Raw genomic sequence first — 24,346 nt, forward strand, 5'->3', positions numbered from 1 at the left:
CTTCCCTGCGTTTTTCTGTTTAGAATGACAAGGAGCAGGGACTGGTTTTATGGTGCACTGGGCTAGGCAGCCTGCAATGCTGTGTTGCTCTTCCAAGCACATGTTCAAGCAGCTGCTCAGCTTCTACCCCAGCTTCCTGGCAGCAGGGAACAGTAGCCCTAGCATTTGGACTCCTGCCACCTGAACACCAGGATGGAGTTCCTGCCTTGTGAACTAGCCCTGGCTGTTGTGGGTGTTTGGGGAGTGAAATTAGTAGATGGAAGACATGTTTGAAGCACCATTAAACAAAACAAAACCCAAAACACCAAGAACAAAGCACGGGAAGGAAGGATGCCCAAGGGCTGGAGCTGCTCAAGTGGAGGGCCCCAGCAGGCTGGCACAGCGTTGGAAGGGGCACTGTCGGTACCTAGAGCTCATGGGGGGGGGGGAGGTAGGGCTGGCTGAGGGAGTGATGATCTGCACCAAGCTGAGGACAGCCATGCAGGGCTGGCCAGCAAACTTTCTTGTGTACAGGGCTGTGACAACAAAACAAGCCCAACTGGGATGCAGGGAGCACCTGCCATGGACGACTCAGCAAGATGCCTTCAGCTTACTGCAGTTTGGGCCGGACAGCATGCCACCCTGTACGTGCTTGGGAAATGCTAATGCTCACAAAGGGGACCAGAGGCTGGCTGGCTGGAGCCAGGTGCCAGGGCTGGGGATCAATCCAGGCATAGCCATGTATGAAAGTGCTAAACATTCACCACCAGGTGGTTTTACACTTGACCTTAGCTGAAGGGCCAAGAAGTGATCACCTCCAGGTGGTTTTAAAGATAAGATCCTCACCCAAACACAGAAGGCGTATGCACTTGGTGAGCTGGGTGGCAGCAGACAAGAGGGGATGCCAATGCAGGAAGGGTCAAAGGAGTTGATAACTTTACTCCAGTGTCACTTGCAGCCGAAACCGGAAGCACCGCTGGGACAGCCCACAGGTTTTCAGTACAAACAATGGGTGAAAAGTGGCTGTGGTAGCCACTTACTTGGTGTTTAATAGAGCCGAGCAGGGTGCCTGGCAGGTCTCTACTCAGCCAGCCCCAACACAGCCGAAGCCTCCTTTCCCTTCCCAAGCCAAAACAAATACACTTGCATATCATACAGATATGACCAGTTATGTGGAAGAGACAGGTAAACTCAGTCTCATTTTTCTGTGAAGATTTTCTATTATATCCACCAATTTACTAAAGTTGGGTGCACACATAAACCAATTTTTATTATTTATCTAAAAGGCAGAGTTTGAAGAGTGAGATCACCCATCCCGATTCACTCCCCAACAGGCCACAACGGTCAGAGCTGGGCCAGGCCATTGGCAGGCAGCTGGATCAGAACCGGAGCAGCTAGGATACAGACCAGCGAGATGTCAGTTCGCAGGCAGCAGCCTGCTGCACCAACACTGGCTTAACGTAAACACTTCTCGCGGAGTGGCTAACCCATGGTTGGGATGGAGACCTCATGCATCTGACCACTGCCTTTCAACCCAAGCAGTGGGCTGCCAGGCTCACAATTTTGCAGTCCAAGAAGGCCATGGATTTCCTGGAACCCCAGATGGCGTGGACAGCTTAAGCAAGATGAAGCCCACAAACAACTGGAGCTAGTGTGATGGTGTGGTTAAGCTGTTGGGTGCAATGTCAACATCCCATATGGGCACCAGTTCATGTCCTGGCTGCTCCACTTCAATCCAGCTCCATGCTGGGAAAACAGTGGAAGATCAAGTCCTTGGGCTGCTTCACCCACATGGGACACAGCAGCTCTTGGCTCTGGATTGGCTCAGGCAAGGCAATTTATGGCCATCTGAGGAGTGAACCACTGAATGGAAAATCTGCCTGCCTTTAAAAAAACACCACAGAGCTTGTTTTTTGTTACTTCTCATTGAAAACTAGAAACTGGGGCCATAATATGACTTAACAGATCACACGGCTACCTACAATGCTAACGTTTCATGAGTGCTGGTTTGTCATCCAGCTCCTTGTTGATGTGTTAGGGAAAGAAGATAGCTGTGCACATCCCAGGCTCCTGCTTCCGGATGTCCCAGTTCTGGCTGTTGCGGCCATTTGGGGATGGAAGTGGATGGAAGCTCTGTGTTTCTCTCTCAGCCTCTCCGTTCCTGCCTTCCAAATAAATCTTTTTTTTTTTTTTAAAGATTTATTTATTTATTGGAAAGTCAGATATACAGAGAGGAGGAGAGACAGAGAGGAATATCTTCCGTCCAATGATTCACTCCCCAAGTGAGCACAACGGCCGATGCTATGCCGATCCAAAGCCAGGATCCAGGAACTTCTTCTGGGTATCCCACATGGGTGCAGGGTCTCAAGGCTTTGGGCCATCCTCGACTGCTTTCCCAGGCCACAAGCAGGGAGCAGGATGGGAAGTGGAGCTGCTGGGATTAGAACCAGCACCCATATGGGATCCTGGCACGTTGAAGGCGAGGACTTTAGCAGCTAGGCCACGCCACCAGGCCCTTCCAAATAAATCTTAAACAAAAACAAAAAGCAACCAAAAACACCAACCTAGAGAGTGGCTTTCCTGTTAAGCCCTCTTTGATGTGGGGTTGGTATCTGCTTGTGCAGTGCAGACACTGCTTGGGATGCTGGGGCAGAGCCTTAGCTCTGCTCCTGACCCCTATGTGCACCCGGGAAGCAGCAGATGGCTCAAGGAATTGGGTCCCTGTCACATGAGAAGACTTGGATTAAGCTCTCAAGTGCCGGCTTCAGCCTGGCCCAACCCTGGCCAGCTGTCCTGGGCATCTGGATTTTGAGTTAGTGGAAAGATCTGTCGGCTTTGCCTTTCAAACTGTTAAAAATTTTAAGAAAACTCCAAAACCGTACCATCAGTGGCTGAAGCTTCCACCTGACACGGCTTGCCAGAGCAGTCAATGCAGATGCAGCCAGCAGCTGCCAACTCACTGCACCCTGCTTTCCGTGTGCTCGCCAGCAGCCACATGTCCAAATGGGCAGTCTGTCTCTTCAGATGAGCTCTCAGGGGACAGGTTGGGCCCAGTTTTTCTGTTTACTGTGCCTGCCTAAGCCTCAGGGTTGGCCCCAGGACCCCAAAGATAGGGCTTCCCTTAGCTCCTCCTCGAGGCAGCTCTGTGTACCAGGCACCACTTACGAAGATCTCAGAGGCCAACCACTGCCCACCCCCTTGCTTCTCACTCACGCTCACTCTGGGGATACACACTCTTTGCTGACATCTGTCAACACCATCTTCTTCTGCCAGAGAAAAAGCTCTAGGGACACAGGCTGCTTCCAACGCACAGCCTGCCTGGCCTGGAGCTCCAGGACAGCCCCTTGGGCCCCCAGCAGACAGGAACCACACCTGAGTCTTGCAGCCCGTGTTAATCCGTTATGATTTATTAGCTGTACAGCAGTAGATCCTCCTCCCAGCTTTCAACCCCATTACAGATTTTATTACAGGTCTCATGTTGGCGTCCTAAAATAATGAAAAATATCACACAGTACAGCTAAGTACAAAATGCATCAACCTAGAGTCTGACAGCTAACTGATGGCTCTCTTAAAAAGCAATACACAGAAGAAAAAAAGGGCTTGAAATCAGCGAGACTGAGGCCTTCTAAAAAATGCATTTTAAACATGTGACAGTTCATGTGCAAGAATCATTTTTGAGTTGGTTTTGTTTCACATTATTAATTGTTTTTGAAGACCCAAAGTCTAAATTACTGACCTAGTGATCATTTCTGGCCCAGCCTGTGGGGACTGCTGTGACCCACTCCGAGTCAGCCTCTGGCTCGGATGGGGATTCATTATAAAATGCAGCACTTTGCTACAAACACAGTAAAGAAAATGTTGATGGGAAATCATAACTGGAGGTTAATTGTACGAAGTTCAAATGCTGGCTCCGTGGGCTGGGAATCCTGATCTTCCACGTGGAGGTCCGTCACTAGCGGTGGCAGTTTGGGTGCCAATCTGCTACATGATTGTGATCCAATTCCTTCAATAATTACACACTACCAAGTCTCTGGTAACTTAATTTGCAAGTAATTAAAATGCTGGGTTTTCTCACACTGCACTTCTTTTCAACCTCTTAATTAATGGAAAAGATTAAAATGTAAAAAAAGTTATTTACAAGCTTGACCATACCAGAAACTCTGCCAGAAAGAGGCAAAGCGTTCCGGACAGGAACCGATAGTAGCATGCCGGACTACTGGTGTGCAGCTGGCTCCGCGCAAAGGGAGCCAGGAAAAAGCAAAAGCAAAAAACAGGTTAAAAGTCTAAGGCCTCCCCAAGTCTGCATTTACAATTAAAAACTCTCTTGGGAAGAAGACCAGAGAACTCTGGGAAAGCCGGCGGCCATTCGGGAGCGGGTCACCGTCCTGCGAGGGTCAGTGTGTCTCTGTTCCCATCCAGGAGAAGCAGGCAGGCGTCGGCATGCTCCTCCGCACTTCCCAGGAAACCCTCAGGGACTGTGAACATTCCATGATTGGTTAACATCAAACAGCAAGTTCTAGTTAAATCACATTTTTCTAACATCATCCTTGAAGTTTTTGTTCTCTGTTTGGTAAAATGGTGTAAAAATGATGCTTTTCCCAAAGCCAAAAGGAGAAAAGAGAGAGAAATTGTGGGCCGTTTAAACACAGCCCAGAGCAGTCCTGTGCCCAGCACGGCCCTGCCATCACCGGTCCATCATGCTGAGGATCATCTCAGGCGTGAGGTCACCGTTAGGGGCGTCTGTGGCAGCAGGCTGTGCCTCTTCTTCCTCCCCCTCTGCAGGTTCAGCATCTGGCTCTTTCTTTACTTCCACTATAATATTTTCAATTGCACCTGTATTCTGATCTTCAACCTGGATGATCGCTGTTGCTAGCAAAAAGGAGCACAAACAGAAGAAAAGGTACATTAAAGCCCTCTGGCATACAGGGCTTGTGGCCCGGCCGGCTGCCAGTGCAAGGCAGGACAAACGGAAGCCGTCACAGTGACACAGAGGCCAGAAAACAGACTCAGACATTGAGCATGCACGCACACAGAATCGCAATTCTCTAGAAAGCAGCTGAGCACAAAAGGCTGACATTCAGGCTCACACATCTCCCAGGTGACACATTAATATCCGTGGTTGAGATCAAAACTGCAGGCTTTCTGACGGCACAAGAGGCCAGTAAGATGCAGGCAGCACATGACTAAGGATACTTCACGAATAGATGACACAGGTGACATGCCTACAGCAAGGGGACATGTTTGATTTGCAGTTCTCTCATACCACTGCCTCCCACCAGATTGTTCTCTACTGTGTGTATTGGCAAAACAAGAGGGCTGCCTCCAAAATCCACAGTTAACTTCTTTTCTCTAGCAGAACTATTTCTGGGACTTAAGGAGAACTTTTAAAGTAACAACAATCAAATTGAAACCTGCAATTTTCAGGGGCTGCGTTCTAAGCATTGGGGGGAGGCCTATGGGTGACAGAGGAAGAACCTGTGCACCCCTGCCCAGGCCCGAGCCCCTGGGACTGCTTTCCCGTGGCATGTTCTGTGGGAGCGGCCAGCCTATAGCACAGAAATCCATTCCCTCTATGCCAAAAACCCTGGCTCTCCTACATCTGTCATCCTATCAACTTGGCCAGCTGACTGACACTGGTTGTTTTGTGAGGCCACCCCAACAGCAGCACCCATCTTGTGGAATACAAGTATCTTTCTCCTCTAGGCTGTACTGCTTGAGGAAGGCTTCCTCAGTAAAAACACCTCAAAAATCCCTTCCTGAAGAATCTCTTCCCAGTGTGATGTGACCTAACTGGTTCTTGTGGCTTTGTTCCTATCTCCTCAAAAAAAAAAAAAAACAAAAAAAAAAAAAATCAAAAAACAAGAACCCATCTGGCTCCCTCACACGCGGGGGAAGATGGCAGCCTGCCTAGCGGAGACCAGGAACTTACGCTGGTTTTGTTTGGACTGGTTGGTTCTGCCTGGGGGCCGTCCTCTCCGCTTCTTGGCAGGTGGCGGGGCTGGGGTCACAGGCTGAGGCTCTGGCTCTGGCTCAATCTCCACAGCAGGTTCCTCTTCATCCTCATTGTCATCCAGATCAGGCTCAGCATTTTCTGCTCAGACACAAGAAGCATAACACAGGCGGTAAGGCAGGGAGAAAAAGCAAATAAAAAACTACATATTATGTAGTCTTTGTTTTTTAAAAAGTTTTTAAAATTTTTATTGGAAAGGCAGATTTACAGCAAGAAGGAGAGACAAAAATATCTTTCATTTGTTGGTCTCCAGAAGAAAGAATGTATTCCAGGACTCCCAAACAGGTATAGAATCCCAAGGTTTTGGGACATCCTTGACTGCTTTCCCAGGCCATAAGCAGAGGGATGGATGGGAACTGCAGCAGCTGGGATACGAACTGGTGCCATTACGTGCTCTGGCGCATGCAAGGTGAGGATTTAGCCATGCGGCTATTGCACTGGGCCAGTATAGGTTATTAACAGTTTCGTTTTCTCTCCTTCTCCCTTCCTCTCTGCAAAAATAAGTCTTACAGTTCTGTGGATAAATGCCTGATCTTAAGAACCAAATGCTGTATTTTTCAAATGACTGAATTCCCAAAACAAAGTCTAGAGAATACCTTGGTGGGTGGCACTGTCTCAAGAACAAGATTTTTCCCCCTGTTGAGTTTATACAAGCCCCCTATTGCCTGCATTGGCTCAATGCCTAGAGAACTAAAACAGGGGAAGAAAGCACATAAAAGTTAATAGGGTCGAAGGCTTATTATTAACTTGCTGAGATTTTGGCAAAGACTGTGTACACAGCAGAACACTGCTGAAACTCGGCATGCGGAGAGGGCCACCAGGCAGTGCTCTAGGGGCCAGGGAAAAGGACTGAGTGGCTGCTGTCAGTGGGATACTGCCCACACTCAGCTCCTGAGGGCTCACAGAGAAATAAAGTCCAGAACCAAAGTTCTACTAACCAGTGGTGCAGGAAACAAAAAGAACTACAGACTGTACTAGGAATCATCTACAATCTCTAGCCTAAATGTATTTCTGTAGGCTGGTACAATAGCATAACCCTCAACCCTGTGGCGCAGGTATCCTACATGGGCACTGTTTTGTATCTCAGCTCCTCCATGTGATCCAGCTCCCTGCTTGTGGCCTGGGAAACCAGTGGAGTATGGCCCAAAGTCTAGGGATCTTCCACCTGTGTGGCAGACCTGAAAGAAACTGCTGGCTTCCCTTCCAGCTTTGGATTAGCTTAGAGCTGGTTGTGGCCATGTGGGGAAGGAACTAGCAGATGGAAGACCTTTTTCTCCATCTTTCCACTCTGCAAAATTTGCCTTTCAAATAAAAATAAATAAATTTAAACAAAACGAAACAAAACAAAAAAAAACCCCTGTTTGGAAACTGGTCTTGTTAGAGATGAACCACAGACATGAATGGGGTTGATCAGGAGCTTATATGGAATCCTGGAGCACGCAAGGTGAGGATTAGCCATTAGGCCATCATGCCGAGCCCCCTCCCAGCCAGGTAGGCAGGTATGCAGCTGAAGAGCATTGCCCAAACTCATTTGGAGCCCTCCCATTTAAGCTCTGCACATTCACAGTCCAAGGTGCCTTCTCACCAGGAGGACAGCAGGCTAGCTACCTGCACTCAATACTCCCACTTACAGCTGTGCCTGTGGAATCCAACATGGCTTCCCATTTACAAGACCCATTCTCTCTTACATGTTGGTAGACAAGCTGCTGCTTTTTTTTTTTTTTTCATTTTCTTATTTTTATTGCAAAGTCAGATATACAGAAAGGAGCGACAGAGAGAAAGCTCTTCCACCTGCTGATTCACTCCTCAAGTGGTCACAACGGAGAGAGCTAAGCCAACCCAAAGCCAGGAGCTCGGAGCCTCCCTATGGGAGACCCCGAAGAAGCTCATGGCTTCACTTTGTATTTAATTGAACACTGCATGTAAGCTACTGTAAGCACTGGAATGCCTTGTAAAAAAAAAAGAAAATTTGCTAAGAAAATACTAACTGCTGGGGTTGACATGATGACTCAATTAGCTAATCCTGTCTAGCAAGCACTGGCATTCCAAATGAAGGCTGACTCATGTCCCAGGTGCTCCAATTCCCATCCAGCTCCCTGCTGTGGGCTGGGAAAGAAGGAAAGGATGGCCAAGTCCTTGGGACTCTGCACCCACATGTAAGACCCAAAGGAAGTTCCTGGCTCCTGGCTTTAGATCAGCTCTGCCCTGGCCATTGTGTTCATTTGGATAGTGAAACAGTGGATGGACGATACTTCTGTCTCTCCTTTCTATAAATCTACCTAATAAGTAAATCTGAAAAACTACTAACTGCTGCTATAAACATCCATCATGGACCCAAAATAAGTCAAATCAAATGGAAACAAATCATGAAGTCTGTCACTTACCACTGTCAGAGGAATCCTCTTTTTTCGACCGCATCTTCCTTTTCCTGCCACGTTTACTTTTCTTTGTCTCTCCTCCATTCTCCCCTTCTACACCATCTGGACCAGCACAATTATCAGCATGCCTTGCCATGGTATTCTATAAAAGGAATAAAATCCTCTTTACACTACTAAAAAAGCTTAGACCAGACTGCAAGTTTTTGTATTTTAGTTAAATTTGAGGTGTCCATATTATTCCTAAAAGTTCTGCAAGAAAAAGCCAAAAGATAGAAAGGACAAAGAAAGGCGACACCAGCTGCTTGTCTTGTGCAAACAGGACAAATGTCAGCACCCTGAGCAGAGACTCAGGATGCAGTCAAGCAAGCCGCGGGACAGACCCAGGTCATACACACTACAGCAACTGCCTCCCATTAGCACACTCCTTCAGGAGACTCTCTTTCCCAGCAGAGATGTGTTGATGCATGGGCAGAGAGCCTCTAGAAGGGAATCAAGGCAGGAGGAAAGGAAAAAAATGAAAAACATTTGTCCTATCCTTCTTCCTTCATACCTCCATCCTTTCCACTCTAATCAGTGACCCACACAGGACCTTCTGAATTATGTGGACATTAAAAATAAAATAAATTTATTGGCCTGGTGCCGTGGCCTAGTGGGTAAAGTTCTCGCCTTGAACGCGCCTGGGATCCCATATGGGAGCCAGTTCCAATCCCGGCAACTCCACTTCCCATCCAGCTCCCTGCTTGTGGCCTGGAAAGGCAGCTGAGGACAGCCCAAATCATGGGACCCTGCACCACCCACCTGGGAGACCTGGAAGAAATTCCTGCTTCCTGGCTTCGGACCAGCACAGCACCGGCCATTACAGTCACTTGGGGAGTGAATCATCGGATGGAGAATCTTCCTCTCTGTCTCTCCTCCTCTCTGTATATATCTGACTTTCCAATAAAAATAAATAAATCTTTAAAAAAATTTTCTATTTATAGAGAAAGTATGGTAATCAAGAATTTGATAAGAATTCTAAAAGGAAAGTTTGCTTTTTCTTAAAAAGTTCTGAAGATCAACTTACTTATCTGAAAGGCAGAATTAAAGACAGAATCCTTCCATTCTCTAGTTCACTCTCCAAATGGCTGCAACTGGCTCAGGCTGGGGCGAGGCCAACCTTAGGAATCTCAAACTCCATCCAGGTCTCTCCCACATAGATAGTATGGGCACAAGCATTTTGACCATCTTTTGCTACTTTCCCAGGCACATCAGCCGGGAGCTGGGCCAGAAGTGAAGCAGCTGAGACTTGAACCCACACTCATACAAGAGGCCAGCATGGCAGACAGTGGCTTAACCCACTATACCACAAAGCTAGCCGCAAAATTGAAGCTCAAGCCTTACCCGTCGTGTAAATGTTTTCCCACACTTAGAACAGACGAAGGCCGCAGGGACAAAGTTGGGGTCGTGATAGCGCTTGAAGTGCATGTCGAGCAGCTGCTTCTGGCGGAAGGTCTTGTCGCAGTGGCTGCAGGCATAAGGCTTCTCTCCAGTGTGGGTGCGTTTGTGCATGATCATGTGCCTCTCCTACAACACATCCGAGGGAGGGGAAAGTCCTTAAGAGTGCGGGGTCACAGGCACATGCAGGCCACCCTCAACGCTAAGGATGCTAACAGCATTTCCACCAGGGTGCAGAACCATGTCCCCCAATTCTAACACAGGTAAGGTTGCTAATGTCTAGCAGATGATCTCTCTATCTTCTTACCTACGTATCATGTCCCAGGACCAGAGCCTTCTGTCTTAAGGCCTGGACTTAATTCCTACAGTTTTAAGAAGGTGGCAGTCTGTGTTAGGGGAAGGTAAGCTGCAACTCAAGTAAGCTGTAACTAGAGGCTGAAATGATACAACGCACAAACAGCATCACCCCTGAATTTGGTGACTCCCCTCATAAGCCATTGGATGTTATCTCTGGAAATGGCTCCCACAGTAGGTATAGAAACCCCTTTGCTAATAGGTCACACTAAAGGGGCATCAACTGCTTTTTACCTATGGTGGCCCCTACCTGTCTACAAGCGTAATCACACTGGTCACACTTAAAGCGCTTCTCATTCTTGTGTGACTTCTGATGCTGGATAAGGGCATAGCGCTCGTGAAACACCGCATCGCAGTACCGGCACTTCTTGCCTTGTTCAATATAGGAATGCTGCTTTCGCAAGTGGACACCTGACAGCAAAAGACAAAGCCCAGTCTGACTCATGAAAACACAAACAAGCAATACAATAAGAACACATTTCTTCTGTTGCTTAAAAAACTATTTGGCTGCTATACAGAAAGTTAATTCGAAAGAGGAACAATATCCACATGAAGACCAGGTAAGATTCATGGGAGAAGACAGTGGCTTGGACAAGGAGGGGCAGCAATGGGTATGAAAGAAAGGGAAACTGATGTGAAATGTTAGACAGCATCTGATGGCTGACTCACAATGAGGAAAAGAAGTGGCTGTCAGGAATGGCTTCCAGATTTTTGTCTTGGAAAACTAGGTGGGTAGTGGGGCTGATCACTGAGACAACGTAAGGGCAGGAGAGGGCGACTACTAAGCTGTATGTTAACTTAAGGAACTGTGAAGGGGAGTTTCTGATCTTCAGTTATGAACTTACTTACTTTGGATGCTTAAAACATGAGAAGAGGAACAGGGAGGGCAAAAAACAGACATTTATATAAGTTTAGCCCCCCAAGAAAGGTGTGTGATAGAGAAGGCAAATCTGGGAGTTAATGAGATTTGTGAGTCCTTGGGAGCTGATGAGATCTTCAAAGTAAAGTATAGAGAGACTGGCATTGTGACACAGGGGGTTAAACTTTTGTCAACAGTGCTGGAATCCCATTTGGACCCCACATTGAGTCCTGCTTGCTCCAGTTCCAATTGGGCTCTTAGCTCTGGACTAGCTGTTGTGGCCATTTAGGGAGTGAATCAACGAGTAGAAGCCCACTCTGTCTCTCCTCCCTTACCTTTCTCTGTAACTCTGCCTTTAAAAAGTAAATAAATACATTCAATGATCCTGGTAAGAGCCCAATTACCTGAGCAATGTAGAAACCAGACGAGAGGGAAATCAGAAGAAAGGAAGATCAAGAGGGCTGTCACTCCTCATGAAAGCCGTCTGGGAAGGAGATAGAGTGGAATTCTGAGGAAACTTTCTTCTTTTTTTAAAAAAAGATTTATTTGTATTGGAAAGGCAGATTTACAGAGAGAAGGAGAGATGGAAAGATATTCTGTCGCTGGTTCACTCAAGTGGCCGCAACAGCTGAAGCTGAGATGATGGAAGCCAGGAGCCTCCTTCCGGGTCTCCCATGCGGGTGCAGGGCTCTGGACCGTCCTCAACTGCTTTTCCAGGCCACAGGAAAGGAGTTAAATGGGAAGCCAGACCTCCAGGATTAGAATCGCTGCCCATATGGGATCCTGGAGCTTGTGGACAGAGGCCTGGCCAACTGAGCCATCGCTCTGGCCCCAGGAAAAGACACTTTCTAAAAGAAGAGACAAGTGCCATGTTTTGTGAAAGACCAAGGAGAACGTGGAAATGAAGATAAAGATGGTGTAAAGACTGCATAGAAGACAACAGAATGGGATTCAGGGCCAAAGCGAACAGATGGTTGCACATGGGAACATCGCTCCAAAAGCTGAAGGGCAAACAGACATGAATGCAAGTGTAAGCAGGCTAATAGGTTTGACAGCAAAGTTTAGTTTCAGTTTGTTGTATGTATTATCTGTTTTACTGTGAAGGAGGAACAAAAGTCATTCATTTACACAGGAAAGAAGAAACAGAAAGGAAGATTAGCAAGTAAAAGATAGCAAAAGGGGCAGTACTGTGGCACGGCAGGTAGTGCCATCCCACATAGGCATCGCTTTGAGTCGTTGATGCTCTACTTCTAATCTGGCTCCCTGTTGGTGGCCTGGAAAGTGAAGTGGAAGATGGTCCAACTGTTTCCATCCCTGTTACCCACATAGGAAACTCAGAGGAATATCTTGGCTCCTGGCTTTGGTCTGGCAAGCCTAGCTATTGTAGCCATATGCATGTGACCAGTGAATGGAAGACCTCTCTCTCTCTCTCTCTCTCTGGAACTCTTTTAATTAATAAATAAATGTTAAAAAAGAAAAGCGGGGGTGGGAGGGTAGGGGTAGAAGTGATTTGCCCAATTCTGTTAGCTCACAGTGCCTCCCTCACAGCTTGCATCTAAACCTTTTCCTCGCCAGGAAAATGGGTACACGTCTGACACATCTAACATAAAGGGCCAGACTGCCCAGTCACAAGTAAGGCATTTGGGATCATGAATTTATGGTGCTCTATCTCTGCATCATTAACATGGTATCTCACCAAACTGAATGAGGGTTGGTTCTGAGGAATGGAAATGTGGAAAGGGGATGGAGGACTCTGCTTTTTACCTTTAACAGACTTATTTATTTATCAGACTAAAACTAGGCCTGCTTTTAAAGAGAGAGGAAATGTATACTTCACTTGGATTGGTTTAGGGAACTTATTATTGGATATTAAAGAGACTCATACTGAGCTTGCTATGCAGGGTCTAAGAGGCATCACGTGTGTAATAAGCGGCATGCTTATTTACAATATTTTTAAAAAGGGATCATCCAGGTAGTGGCCATATGGCTCATACTGCTCATAAGACATGACTGGAATTAAAGTATAATTACTATTAAAAAAAAAGAAAAGAAACTCCCCCAACAAAATCACTTCATTTATCTGGACACTGCTTCTTCAATCTTTCTGAAATGAGCATTTGAGCCTGTGGGTCTTGTGTGAAACCCAAATCCAGTTTGCATTCTAGTCAATTCAGTCATAGTAACACAAAAATGTTTTAAGATACCAGATAAACTGCATAATTTCCCTCAAAACCTTTTGAGTAAAAACAATGCTGCAAAAAGGCAGGCCACGCTTACCCTGTGGCTGGGTGCACAGCTGCTATGGCCTGGCACTTAAACACCCCAGGGGAGAAACCGCTAGAGAGGACTCGAGGGCTTAAGTCCAGCTTTGACCTCCTAAGCAGCATTGTATGGTTTGGGAAAGACACCCCTCTGGGTCTCAGGGTCATCACCTATAAAGTCAGAATAACATAAGACTTGATTTCTTCATCAGGTTGTTGTGAAGATCAAATGAGCAAAAAATTCAAACACAAGAAATTTTGTGAGTTATAACAATGTAAGTAAATATAAAAGTGAGGATAGGGTTCAGGCAGCAGTGTATTTTGGACAGCAAACAGAATGTGTAATACTGATACTTACCAATAAGATAGTCCAATTACTTACAGACAGTACAAATGTTATGAAAAAAATTGATATGGACTGACCTTAATTTGAATCATATTATGTTACTTCCCTATTTGAGAAATGAAGGCTACTAATTAAAGACACATTTTGTTTTCTTCAATTAGAGCTCCAATTAATTTAAAGATGAGCTCTGTTTAGATTATTACCTGGCTGCAGGAACAGAAGAGCTAAGGGAGAACAAAGCAGGTTAGCAATGCTTTTGTTAAGTGACAGACCATTCACATACACTGAACAGAAGAGCTGGAAGGAACTCCTGATTTCAAAATACATCAAAATATGGTGTTCATGTGCCTCTGGTAAATCTACTTACCCAAATCACTTTTTCGGGCTATTACAGTGTCACAGTGGGGACAGTGAAATTTGGCCACATTTTCTGTGTGCTTTTGTAAAATGTGCATCTTCATGGTACCACTCTGGGTAAACCGAGCATGACAAATATAACATTCATAAGGTTTTTCTCCTTAAAAAGAAATACAGAATGAACAAATTAGATAAAGTGAGCGAATGGTGTAATTTAATTGGAGTGCATCTGAGGGGAGAGAGGTGAGGTTATAGCCTCTCCTCTAGCTCATGGAGGCTGAGGCTGGCTAAGTCCTAAACCACTGCCAGCCACCTCTCGGCTTCAGGGAAAGTAGTTCTTTTAACCATGCTTACCTGTGCAGGAAGAGTATGTGGAGTTTTTGTTAGTTTTTCTTCTTAGGAAAAGACTGAACTTAAAAAAAGCTTGTTCAAGTTAAGACAAAAGTACTAATATGTCTTTAAACAATGAATTCAGAGAATTCAAAGAGTACTGTCAAATAAGTACTACTTTCATGCCAGTCTTCCATTCAGGTAAGGAATGGGAGTAACTGGTGGTCCGTGGGTCCTATGGGATATAATCCCATGAATATGAGGGGAGGTCTTACCTGAATGGGTTCTCATGTGCCTTTTCAACTTGTATGTGTCTCTGCTGGCATAACTGCACAAGCTGCACTGGAACGGCCGCTCTCCAGTATGAGAACGGATGTGACGTTTTAATTTGCTAACCTGAAACATGAAAGCATACGATCCTCTTATGTTTTCATTTATGTGCACTTAACACAGCATCTAAATCTAAAAGCTTAGATTTAGTGCAAAAAAGTCTAGAATCTAGAAACAAGGTCTGGAGGCTGGCACTGTGGCACGTCAAGCTGCTGCCTGCCATGGCATCATTTCATGAGTGCTTGTTGCAGTCCCAGTTACTCCATTTCCCATCCAGCTCCTGCTAAGGTACCTGAGAATGCAGCAGAGATGGCCCAGCTGCTTGGGACCTTCATATGGGAGACTATGATGGACATGCAGCCTCCTAGCACTGGCTAGGACAGCCCCAACTGCGGCTAACTGGGGAAGAGAATCAGCAGAGAGGGAGAATAAAAATTTAGACAGCACAGAAAAGTTGAAAAGATTTCCCCCTCTTTCCTTTATTTACAAACCTTGCTTTTCTAATCTTTATAATCCAAGAAAAGCAGGTAAACTGATAAGGGATAGATGAGTCAAGATCTTTCATTATTTTCATCATTAAAAAACATATATTTATATATAACATATATTTATTTATTTATTTATTTATTTATTGGAGGCAGATTAACAGAGAAGGAGAGACACAGAAAAATGTTCCATCTGCTAGTTTTCTCTCCAAAAAGCCTCAATGGCTGAAGTAGAGCTGATCTGAAACCAGAAGCCAGGAGCTCCTTCTGGGTCTCCTATGCAGGTGCAGTCTCAAGTCTATGGACCGCTCTCTACGACTTTCTCAAGCCATAAGCAGGGGGTGGGATAAGTGGAGCAGAGGGACATGAACCACTGCCCATGCAGGATGCTGGTGCTTGCAGGCAGAGGATTAGACAGTTGGGCCATCACACTGGGACCAATAAAATTTACTTAAAAGTTAATTCATTGTATATAAATGGAAGTAGAGCTTAACAATTAGGAAGTTACAGGTGTATGTTATATTGAGTGAATAAAGAAAAGTTTTATGAAACTATAATCCAATAATGAACTCTGAATAAAATCCTGTCAACTTGAGAACATCTTTATAGCAGAAAATAATAAATGGATTCGCTCTGAAAAATTAGAATTATTCACAAAAAATTATATGACAAGAGATCTATGAGTAGTATTGCTTAAATGATCAGCTTCTAGATATCCTAGCTAACAGAATACTAAATAAACTAAATTGGTTTCTTGAAGGCACAATGAATACCAGCTAAAACACAAAGCAGTGAAAATTCATTTGGTAGTCAGATGCTAAGTCTATAGAAATCTGTCACTTTCATGGTGTGTCGCAATGGCCAAAGCTTCCTACCTGTGAAGATGCCAGCATCTTATACTGAAGCCCAGGTTAAGTTCCTGCATTCTGCTTCTAACCCGCTGTCACTGTGCCTGGGAAAGCAGCAGATGTCCCATGCACTCAGGCCCCTATCACCCATCAGAGACCAGGACGGAGACTTTGGCCCTTGCCCTGGACCACCCCTAAGCAATGAGGCTATTTGGGTAGCAGAGGCCCAAGCATTTGACTTGACTTCTGTTGTATTTTCAGGCACATTAGCAGGGAGGTGGCCTGGAAAAAGAACAGCCCCCATGGTAAGCTGGTGTCACAGGCAGCACCTTAACTATGAGCCACAGCCCAGCCCCGGTAAAATCAGTAACTATACTGTACAGATTGAATTTACATATTGAAAAGCGCTTGGAACCAGAGTGTGTTTTTGTTCTTTTTTTTTAATTTAAGATTTATTTATTTTTATTGGATAGGCAGATACACAGAGGAGGAGAGAAAGAAAGGAAGGTCTTCCATGCGACAGTTCATTCCCCCAAGTGGCCGCAATGGCTGGAGCTGAGCCAATCTGAAGACAGGAGCCAGGAGCTTCTTCCGGGTCTCCCAATCGGGTGCAGGGTCCCAAGGATTTGGGCTGTCTTCTAATTCCCCAGGCCTTAAGCAGGGAGCTGGATGGGAAGCTGTGCCACCAGGATTAGAACCAGTGCCCATACAAGATCCTAGCATGTTCAAGATCAGTATGTTAGCTACTAGGCTACTGTGCTGGGCCCGAGGCACAATTATATTGCATTTTAAGATATCTGTGTATGTATATATATGAAAAGAAATACTTTTTTTTAAGGTTTATTTTATTTTTATTGGTAAGTCAAGATATACAAAGAGGAGGAGCGACAGAGAAGATCTTCCATCTGTTGATTCACTCCCTAAGCAGCCGCAACAGCCGGAGCTGTGCCGATCCAAAGCCAGGAGCCCGGAGCCATTTCCACATCTTGCATGCGGGTGCAGGGTCCCAGGGCTGTGGGCCATCCTCAACTACTTTCCCAGGCCAAAAGCAGGAGCTGGATGGGAAGCAGGGCCTCTGGGATTAGAACCGGCGAGCATAACGGATCCCTGCACTTTCAAGGCCAGGACTTTAGCCACTAGGCCATCACGCTAGGCCCTAAAATGAAATACTTTGAGGATGGGACTTAACCCTAACCACAGGATTCCTTTGTTTCTTATGAAATCTTACAAAGCCTGAAGATGGTTTTATACAATAGTCTTTGTTTACATGTTTCCGTGTTGTTTTTTATAAGATTTGATTATCTGGGACCTGGTGGTGTGGCCTAGCGGCTAAAGTCCTCGCCTTCAACGTGCCAGGATCCCATATGGGCGCTGGCTCTAATCCCGGCAGTGTCCACTTCCCATCCACTGGCTTATGGCTTAACTGTTCACAACAGCCAAGGCTGAAGTAGGTTCTCAGAAGTCAGTGAGTCTCCCATGTGGGTGAGAGGGACCTAATATTTGAAATATCACTTGCTGCCTCACAGGGTGAACATCTTGGAGTCAACAAAGTGCAGGTAGGACTCAAACCCAGACATTCCAATATGGGATGCAGGTGTTTCAAACTGTACGTTAATCACTGTGTCCAATGCCATCCTTAGACCTGTGTTTTGTGGGATTTTATTATTTAGACTTACAGTCGATTTTATTTATGTTAATATCCATATCCAGATTTTGTATTAAGATAGCTTCAAATAATGAAGCTGATGAGTCTTTAATTTTTAAATGTACTGGATACAGTTATTGCTTCCAAGTTGGTAGGACTTGCTGGTAGTAACCTGTGGAATTGGCACTTGTCCAACATATAAATGTCTCATGCTTGTTACTTTTCTTGAGAGAAGGTGTGTTGGTGAGGAGTTAATAATCTAATTAAGTTTCTCCACTTAAGAGTCTGGGTAGTTAGACGCTTCACTGGAATCATGATCTTCCTCACAAAGATACTCTGAAGGAAGCGAACACTTACTTCCACACTGGCGTAATCACACATGGAACACTTAAATGGCTTCTCGTGGGTATGTTTGTAACGACGGTGCCGCACCAATTCTCCACTGGTCACAAAGGCCATGTCGCAGTCTGGGCACTTGTGAGGACGAGTACCTAAAGAAAGGAGGACATAACAAAAGAAAGAACAAGATAAAGTACATAGATATTGACAGAAAGTCCAGTGTATAACAGCACTGTAGCATGGTACTGGATCTTCGTCAATTCATTAAGTTTGCAGAGAGTAGCTCAAAAACTTACAGGAAAGTCCAACTAGATTTACAACAGTAATCCTAGGATACAACATGTGTCAAATATTCAGCTTCTGTTAATTATGCATTTGGACCTATTGCCTTTGATTATGAAATTATTCTATTTTCTGAATACCTTTTTTTTTTTTTTAATTTATTTATTTGAAAGTCAGATATACAGAGAGGAGGAGAGACAGAGAGGAAGATCTTCCATTCAATGATTCACTCCCCAAGTGAGCACAATGGCCGATGCTATGCCGATCCGAAGCCAGGAGCCAGGAACCTCGTCCAGGTCTCCCACACGGGTGCAGGTTCACAAAGCTTTGGGCCGTCCTCGACTGTTTTCGCAGGCCACAAGCAGGGAGCTGGATGGGAAGTGGAGCTGACGAGACTAGGACCGGCACCCATATGGCATCCCGGTGTGTTCAAGGCAAGGACTTTAGCCACTAGGCCACGCCGCCGGGCCCTGAATATCTTGGTTATCATGCATTAAAAGAAATTTCAAGGCCCAGCGCAACAGTGTAGTGGTTGAAGTCCTCACCTTGAATGCATCGGGATCCCATATGGGCACCAGTTTTAATCCTGGCAGCCTAGCTTCCCATCCTGCTCCCTGCTTGTGGCCTGGAAAAGCAGTTGAGGATGGCCCAAAGCCTTGGGACCCTGCACTCACGTAGGAGACCCAGAAGAAGCTCCTAGCTCCTGGCTTCAGATTGATTCAGTTCCAACCATTGCGGCCACTTGGGGAGTGAACCTGCGGATGGAAGATTTCTCTTCCTGTCTGTATATCTGCCTTTCCAATACAAATAAATAAATCTTTAAAAAAAAAAAAAGAAATTTCAGTATTTCAGCTTTTGCTAAAATTAGAATACCTTTCATTCCCTGATGCTTTATCAAGTTCAAGCCACAGAATTTCACTCTAGATCTCTCTGTTTCTCTAACACTTTGCTTTTTTTTTTTTTTAAAGATTTATTTTTATTATTTTTTCATTGGAAAGGCAGATATACAGAGAGGAGAGACAGAGAGGAAGAGCTTCCGTCTGATGATTCACTCCCCAAGTGAGCGCAACGGGCCCATACTATGCCGATCCGAAGCCAGGAGCCTCTTCCGGGTCTCCCACGCGGGTGCAGGGTCCCAAAGCTTTGGGCTGTCCTCGACTGCTTTCCCAGGCCACAGGCAGGGAGCTGGAAGGGAAGCGGGGCTGCCGGGATTAGAACCGGCGCCCATATGGGATCCCGGGGTGCTAGGCGAGGACCTTTAACCACTTGCGCCACCGCGCCGGGCCCCACTTTGCTTTTAAAACAAATAAATCGGGGCCCGGCACGGTGGCGCAGTGGTTAAGGTCCTCGCCTTGCACGCCCGGGATCCCACGTGGGCGCCGGTTCTAATCCCGGCAGCCCCGCTTCCCTTCCAGCTCCCTGCCTGTGGCCTGGGAAAGCAGTCGAGGACGGCCCAAAGCTTTGGGACCCTGCTCCTGCGTGGGAAACCTCAAGGAAGTTCCTGGTTCCTGGCTCTGGATCAGCAGAGCAGACCGTTGCGCTCACTTGGGGAGTGAATCATCAGACAGAAGATCTTCCTCTCTCTCTCTCCTCCTCTCTGTATATCTGACTTTGTAATAATAAATAAATAAATATTAAAATTAAAAAAGGTGTTTTTTAATATACTCTCACATAGCATCTCCAGAACTTATTTTTTAATTGAGAGGCAGAAAAAAGAACAAGCTCTCCCACATAATGGCCTCACATGCCCCAATAGCTAGGGCCAAAGTCAAGAGCTGGGAACTCAATCTAGGTCTCCATGTGAGTGGCTTGAACCCAATCACCTGAGCTGTCACAACATCCCAGGGTTTGCAATGAAAGGATACTAGAGTTGGAACTAGGAACTGAACTCAGGCACTCTCATGTAGGATTCAGGCATTGTTTCTTAAGCAGCTTCACTTTATATACTATAAAATTCATTTATTTCAAGTGTACAGTAGGTTTCAGTAAATGTATAGGGCAACCATTTCTATAACTGAATTTTGGAATATTTCCACACCACTGAAAAGATCCTTACGTCCACTTGCTATCAACTGCAGGCCTGTTCCCAGGTTTGCTCAGACCAGGTTTGTCTAATTATTGTAATCCACTAAAGCCTTAGAAACCCAAGGCAACTCCCAAATGAAAGCCAGAACTAGGCTTGAAATCAATTTGAGCTGTCTATGTTCATGTATGTCATCCGGGACTCTAGGGTAGGAATTCCTACATCCCAAGCAAGTCAAAGGACATGTTATTTACACAGGCCAAAGCAGTAAGTGCTCTGTATCTGCCATCATGCATCTGTCTGTGTAGGAGGAGAGTGTGCCGCAAGGGCTGAGACCTGATGAGTAATGTGTATCCCAGACAGAAGGCCAGTTGGTTCATCTTTATGCAGCTTTACCAGCACCTAGAAAGTTACTGAAATCTCCAGCTTCACACAGCTATCCATGACAGCACCATCACCAAGTTCTCATTGCCCTGCTCATAAGGACAAGCAAGATGTTGGCATTTTAACCAGAAAGCTAACCATTCACTCTTCTGTATTAGAAACATCATGCACAGGTAATAATGTCAACACTATAAAGAGATACAGCTCACAACTCATACAGTACTGTTTTCACAGACCTATTCAGTAACTATAGATGGGGGCCCGGTGTGATGGCTCAAATGGGTAATGCTCCATTTCAAAATGCAGAGATCCCATATGGTGCTGGTTTATGTCCTAGCTGCTGCACTTCCCACCTGGCTCTGATTGTGGCCTGGGAAAGTAGTAGAAAATGGCTCAAGGACTTGGGACCCTGTATCCATGTGGAAGATCCAGAAGAGGCTCCTGGGTTTGAATTGGCTCAGCTCTGGCCATTGTAGTCATGTAGGGAATGAATCAAAGGATGGAAGATCTTTCTGGATCTCCTGTCTGTGAACTTTCCTTTCAAATAAAAATTTAAAAAATCTGGGCCTGGTGCGATATCATAGTGGTTAAAATCCTTGCCTTGAATGCGTGCCTGGGATCCTATATGGGCACCAGTTCTAATCCTCGCGCCCCACTTCCCATCCAGCTCCCTGCTTGTGGCCTGGGAATGCAGTCAAGGACAGCACAAGACTTTGTGAACCTGCACCTGCGTGGGAGACCTGAAGAGGCTCCTGCATCGGATTGGCTTAGCTCCAGCCATTGTGGCCGCTTGGGGAGTGAACCATCGGACGCAAGATCTTCCTCTCTGTCTCTCCTCTCTGTATATCTGCCTTTCCAATAAAAATAAATAAAATCTTAAAAAAAAAAAAAGCTTTTTTTTCCCCCCTTTTAAGGGGTGAGTGCCTTGAGAATGGATTCACAATATAGCAAAGGGACAAGTCTACTGCACAATGATTCTGTTAGAAGAAAAAGATTTCTGGAGAGACACAGGACTAGAATTATTAGTACCTAAGAAATTCAATGGATATGAATTTTCTCAATTTGCTATTTCAGTACCCCTAAGAATACCCTTTATGAAAAGTATATAGATTCTTGTGCTACAGAAAAGTGCAACAGTAAAGAGAAGGAAATCAGCATACAATTAATTCTGTTAGGACAAAATAGTTGGGAAGTAACTAGTGATGTAGGGGAGAAAAGGGAGCCAGCATGTGGTAAACAGCAAAGCGGCCATTCCTATGAGGCAGGAATGTCCATGAGGCTGTACCACATGACGTTCCACATCCCTCTGCTCAAGGCCCACGTTCACTGTGTCACCTTGCACTTGCTACATCTTGACATAGGCAAGGACACTTTCTAGAATGCAATTTTATGACCACATTTAGAAAATAAATCATTCAAGAATGTTTTTTAATTTCACAGATGTGACTAGTATGAAATCAATCCTGTCAAACCAGCCCTGGATAAGCATACAGACATAACTCTACATTTTCAAAACTAAGGACTAGGGGCCGGTGTTGAGGCATAACAGGTAAAAAAAAACACTGCTTGCCATACTGAGATCCTATTTGGGGGCCAACCAGTTCAAGCCCAGTGAGGCTCCCTCTAGTTAGTTGTTTCTTTTTTTTGGAGGGGATTAGGGAGCTTTATTTATGATCCAGCTCCCTGCTAATGACCTGGCAAAAGCAATGGAAGATGGTCCAAATGCTTGGGCCTCTGCATCCATGTGAAAAACTGGCTTTGTAACCATTTCGGGAGTCAATCAGCAGGTGCAAGATCTGTTTCTTCCTCTCTTTCACATACAGCAATCTTTAGAACAAAACAAAACTGAAAGGCACAGCACAATCGCCTAGCAGCTAAAGTCCTTGCCTTGCATGTGACAGGATCCCACACAGCTGCCCATTCTAATCTTGGAGGCCTACTTCCCGACCAGCTCTCTACTTGTGGCTTGGGAAAGCAGTCGAGGACAGCCCAAAGCCTTGGCACCCTGCACCTATGAGGGAGACCAGAAAGAAGCTGCTGGCTCCTGGCTTTGAACTGGCTCAGTTCCGGTTGTTGTGGTCATTTGGGAGTGAAACATTGGATGAAAGGTCTTCCTCTCTTCTCTCTGTATATCTAACTTTCCAAATAAAAATAAATAAATCTTAAAAAACAAAACTGAAAACTAGACCAGCACATTGAGTGCCCACAGGAAAGCATACTTACCTTGCAAAGTCCTATCATGGAACCAGCTTTTGTTACTTGGTTCTATGTTCTTGCAATAGCATCTTTAAAGCACCAACTAAAGCATATTACCAAGTGTCTCCGTAGAAACTAGAGGCCATAGGCTGGCTAAGTCACACCAGCAAAGAATACAAATGCACAAGTAGCCAACAGCTACCTGAACATGTTTATCTGAACTAGTACATCAAGTCAATTCAAGAGTCGGGGTCAGCACTGTGGTGTATCAGCTAAAGCTACCACTTGTGGTACTGGCATCCCATGTGGATGATAGTTCAAGTCCTGGCTGCTCTACTTCTGATCCAGCTCACTCCCTGCTAATGTACTGGGGAAAGCAGTTGAAAATGGCTGAAGTGCTTGGGCCCTGAACCCACACAGGAGACCAGGAACTTCCTGGTTTCTGACTGTGAGCTAGCACGATTCATGTTATTAACACTATTTTGTGTGTGAATTAGGAGGTGAAAGATCTACAATTTCCCCTCTCCCTGTGTTAAACTCTGCCTTTCAAATAAATGAATCAATAAATAAAATTTTAACTCAAAGACTAACATAATAAAGTTTTCAAGAATTCTCCCAGGCTAAGCATCACAGACTGACCTTTTCTGGATCTATAGCCTAAATTTGGATTATTTCCTCTCAATTTTCTTTCTTCTTCCTTTTTTTATTTTTGATAATCTTTACATAGTTAATTAGGACAGAAAGGTTCAAGGAGTACAGGAAAGTGGGTAAGACTATTATTTCCTCATCATTTTTTTCCTGTATCTGGGGTAAAGGGAGAGATAAAGGGAGAAGCCCCACCCAGTCTCCCTCCCATTCCAGATCCCTGATGTGGGGCATGCGCCAAGGCCTTTTTTCTTTATATTTGCCTGTATTGGTGGATCTGCTTCCAATAAATGCCAACATTACAAAAAGTATACTGTTAGGAAACAAAATATCTAACTTCTTGCTGTAGTCAGCTTGGATGATACTTCAAATCCAAATTTGAACATTTGCAGCCCCCACCATTCTTATCCAGCACCTGTGTGTGTGTTAAGGTGATTCCTCAGGAGGGTGACTGTTCTGAACGCTCTACCACAGAGATGGCACTTGTGTGGTCTCTCATCAGTGTGGCTTTTCATGTGACGATCCAAATTTGAGCGCCGTGGACACGTGTAACTGCAAAGCTCACACTGGAATGTCTTCTTTACACCTATATGCAAAATAAAACACTTTCTGAACAGTTTCAAAGTGTTAAAATATTAATCCTGATCTTACATTTTCACAAATATTTCAAGTTTTTCCCAATGAAACTGAATATAAGTCATATTATGTCCTAATTATCTCACATCATAATAGATTTATTTCTTCTTTTTTAAGAGATTTAACAAAGAGATACTAATTCTAGAAAAATCTTCCCTTAGGCAAGTTAAAATAAAGGTAACCTCATTAACATTTAAAAATCTATATATTTAATACAAAATAATA

The 24,346-nt window shown here is 45.1% G+C and overlaps 1 protein-coding gene across 5 annotated transcripts in view; it reads right to left on the reverse strand.

The window, feature by feature from the left end:
- Positions 1–3,365: 3,365 nt before the first annotated feature.
- Positions 3,366–24,346, reverse strand: part of LOC121157999 (transcriptional repressor CTCF) — a 50,195-nt gene continuing 29,214 nt past the window's right edge. For 3 of the 5 annotated variants that reach the window (XM_040982532.1, XM_040982534.1, XM_040982531.1), the window contains 9 exons: positions 23,901–24,071; positions 17,974–18,107; positions 14,584–14,704; positions 13,989–14,138; positions 10,406–10,566; positions 9,748–9,930; positions 8,374–8,509; positions 5,909–6,070; positions 3,366–4,848 (listed from right to left, as the gene is read on the reverse strand). In XM_040982532.1, coding sequence (XP_040838466.1) covers positions 4,664–4,848; positions 5,909–6,070; positions 8,374–8,509; positions 9,748–9,930; positions 10,406–10,566; positions 13,989–14,138; positions 14,584–14,704; positions 17,974–18,107; positions 23,901–24,071 — 1,403 coding nt within the window. In that variant the 3' untranslated portion in view covers positions 3,366–4,663. Of the gene's footprint in view, positions 4,849–5,908; positions 6,074–8,373; positions 8,510–9,747; positions 9,931–10,405; positions 10,567–13,988; positions 14,139–14,583; positions 14,705–17,973; positions 18,108–23,900; positions 24,072–24,346 lie in introns of all 5 variants that reach the window. The other 2 variants (XM_040982533.1, XM_040982535.1) reach the window with 2 other exon arrangements.

This window comes from Ochotona curzoniae, unplaced genomic scaffold, assembly GCF_017591425.1.
Source record: "Ochotona curzoniae isolate NIBS_2020 unplaced genomic scaffold, NIBS_Ocur_1.0 contig_3622, whole genome shotgun sequence".
Lineage (NCBI taxonomy): Eukaryota > Metazoa > Chordata > Mammalia > Lagomorpha > Ochotonidae > Ochotona > Ochotona curzoniae.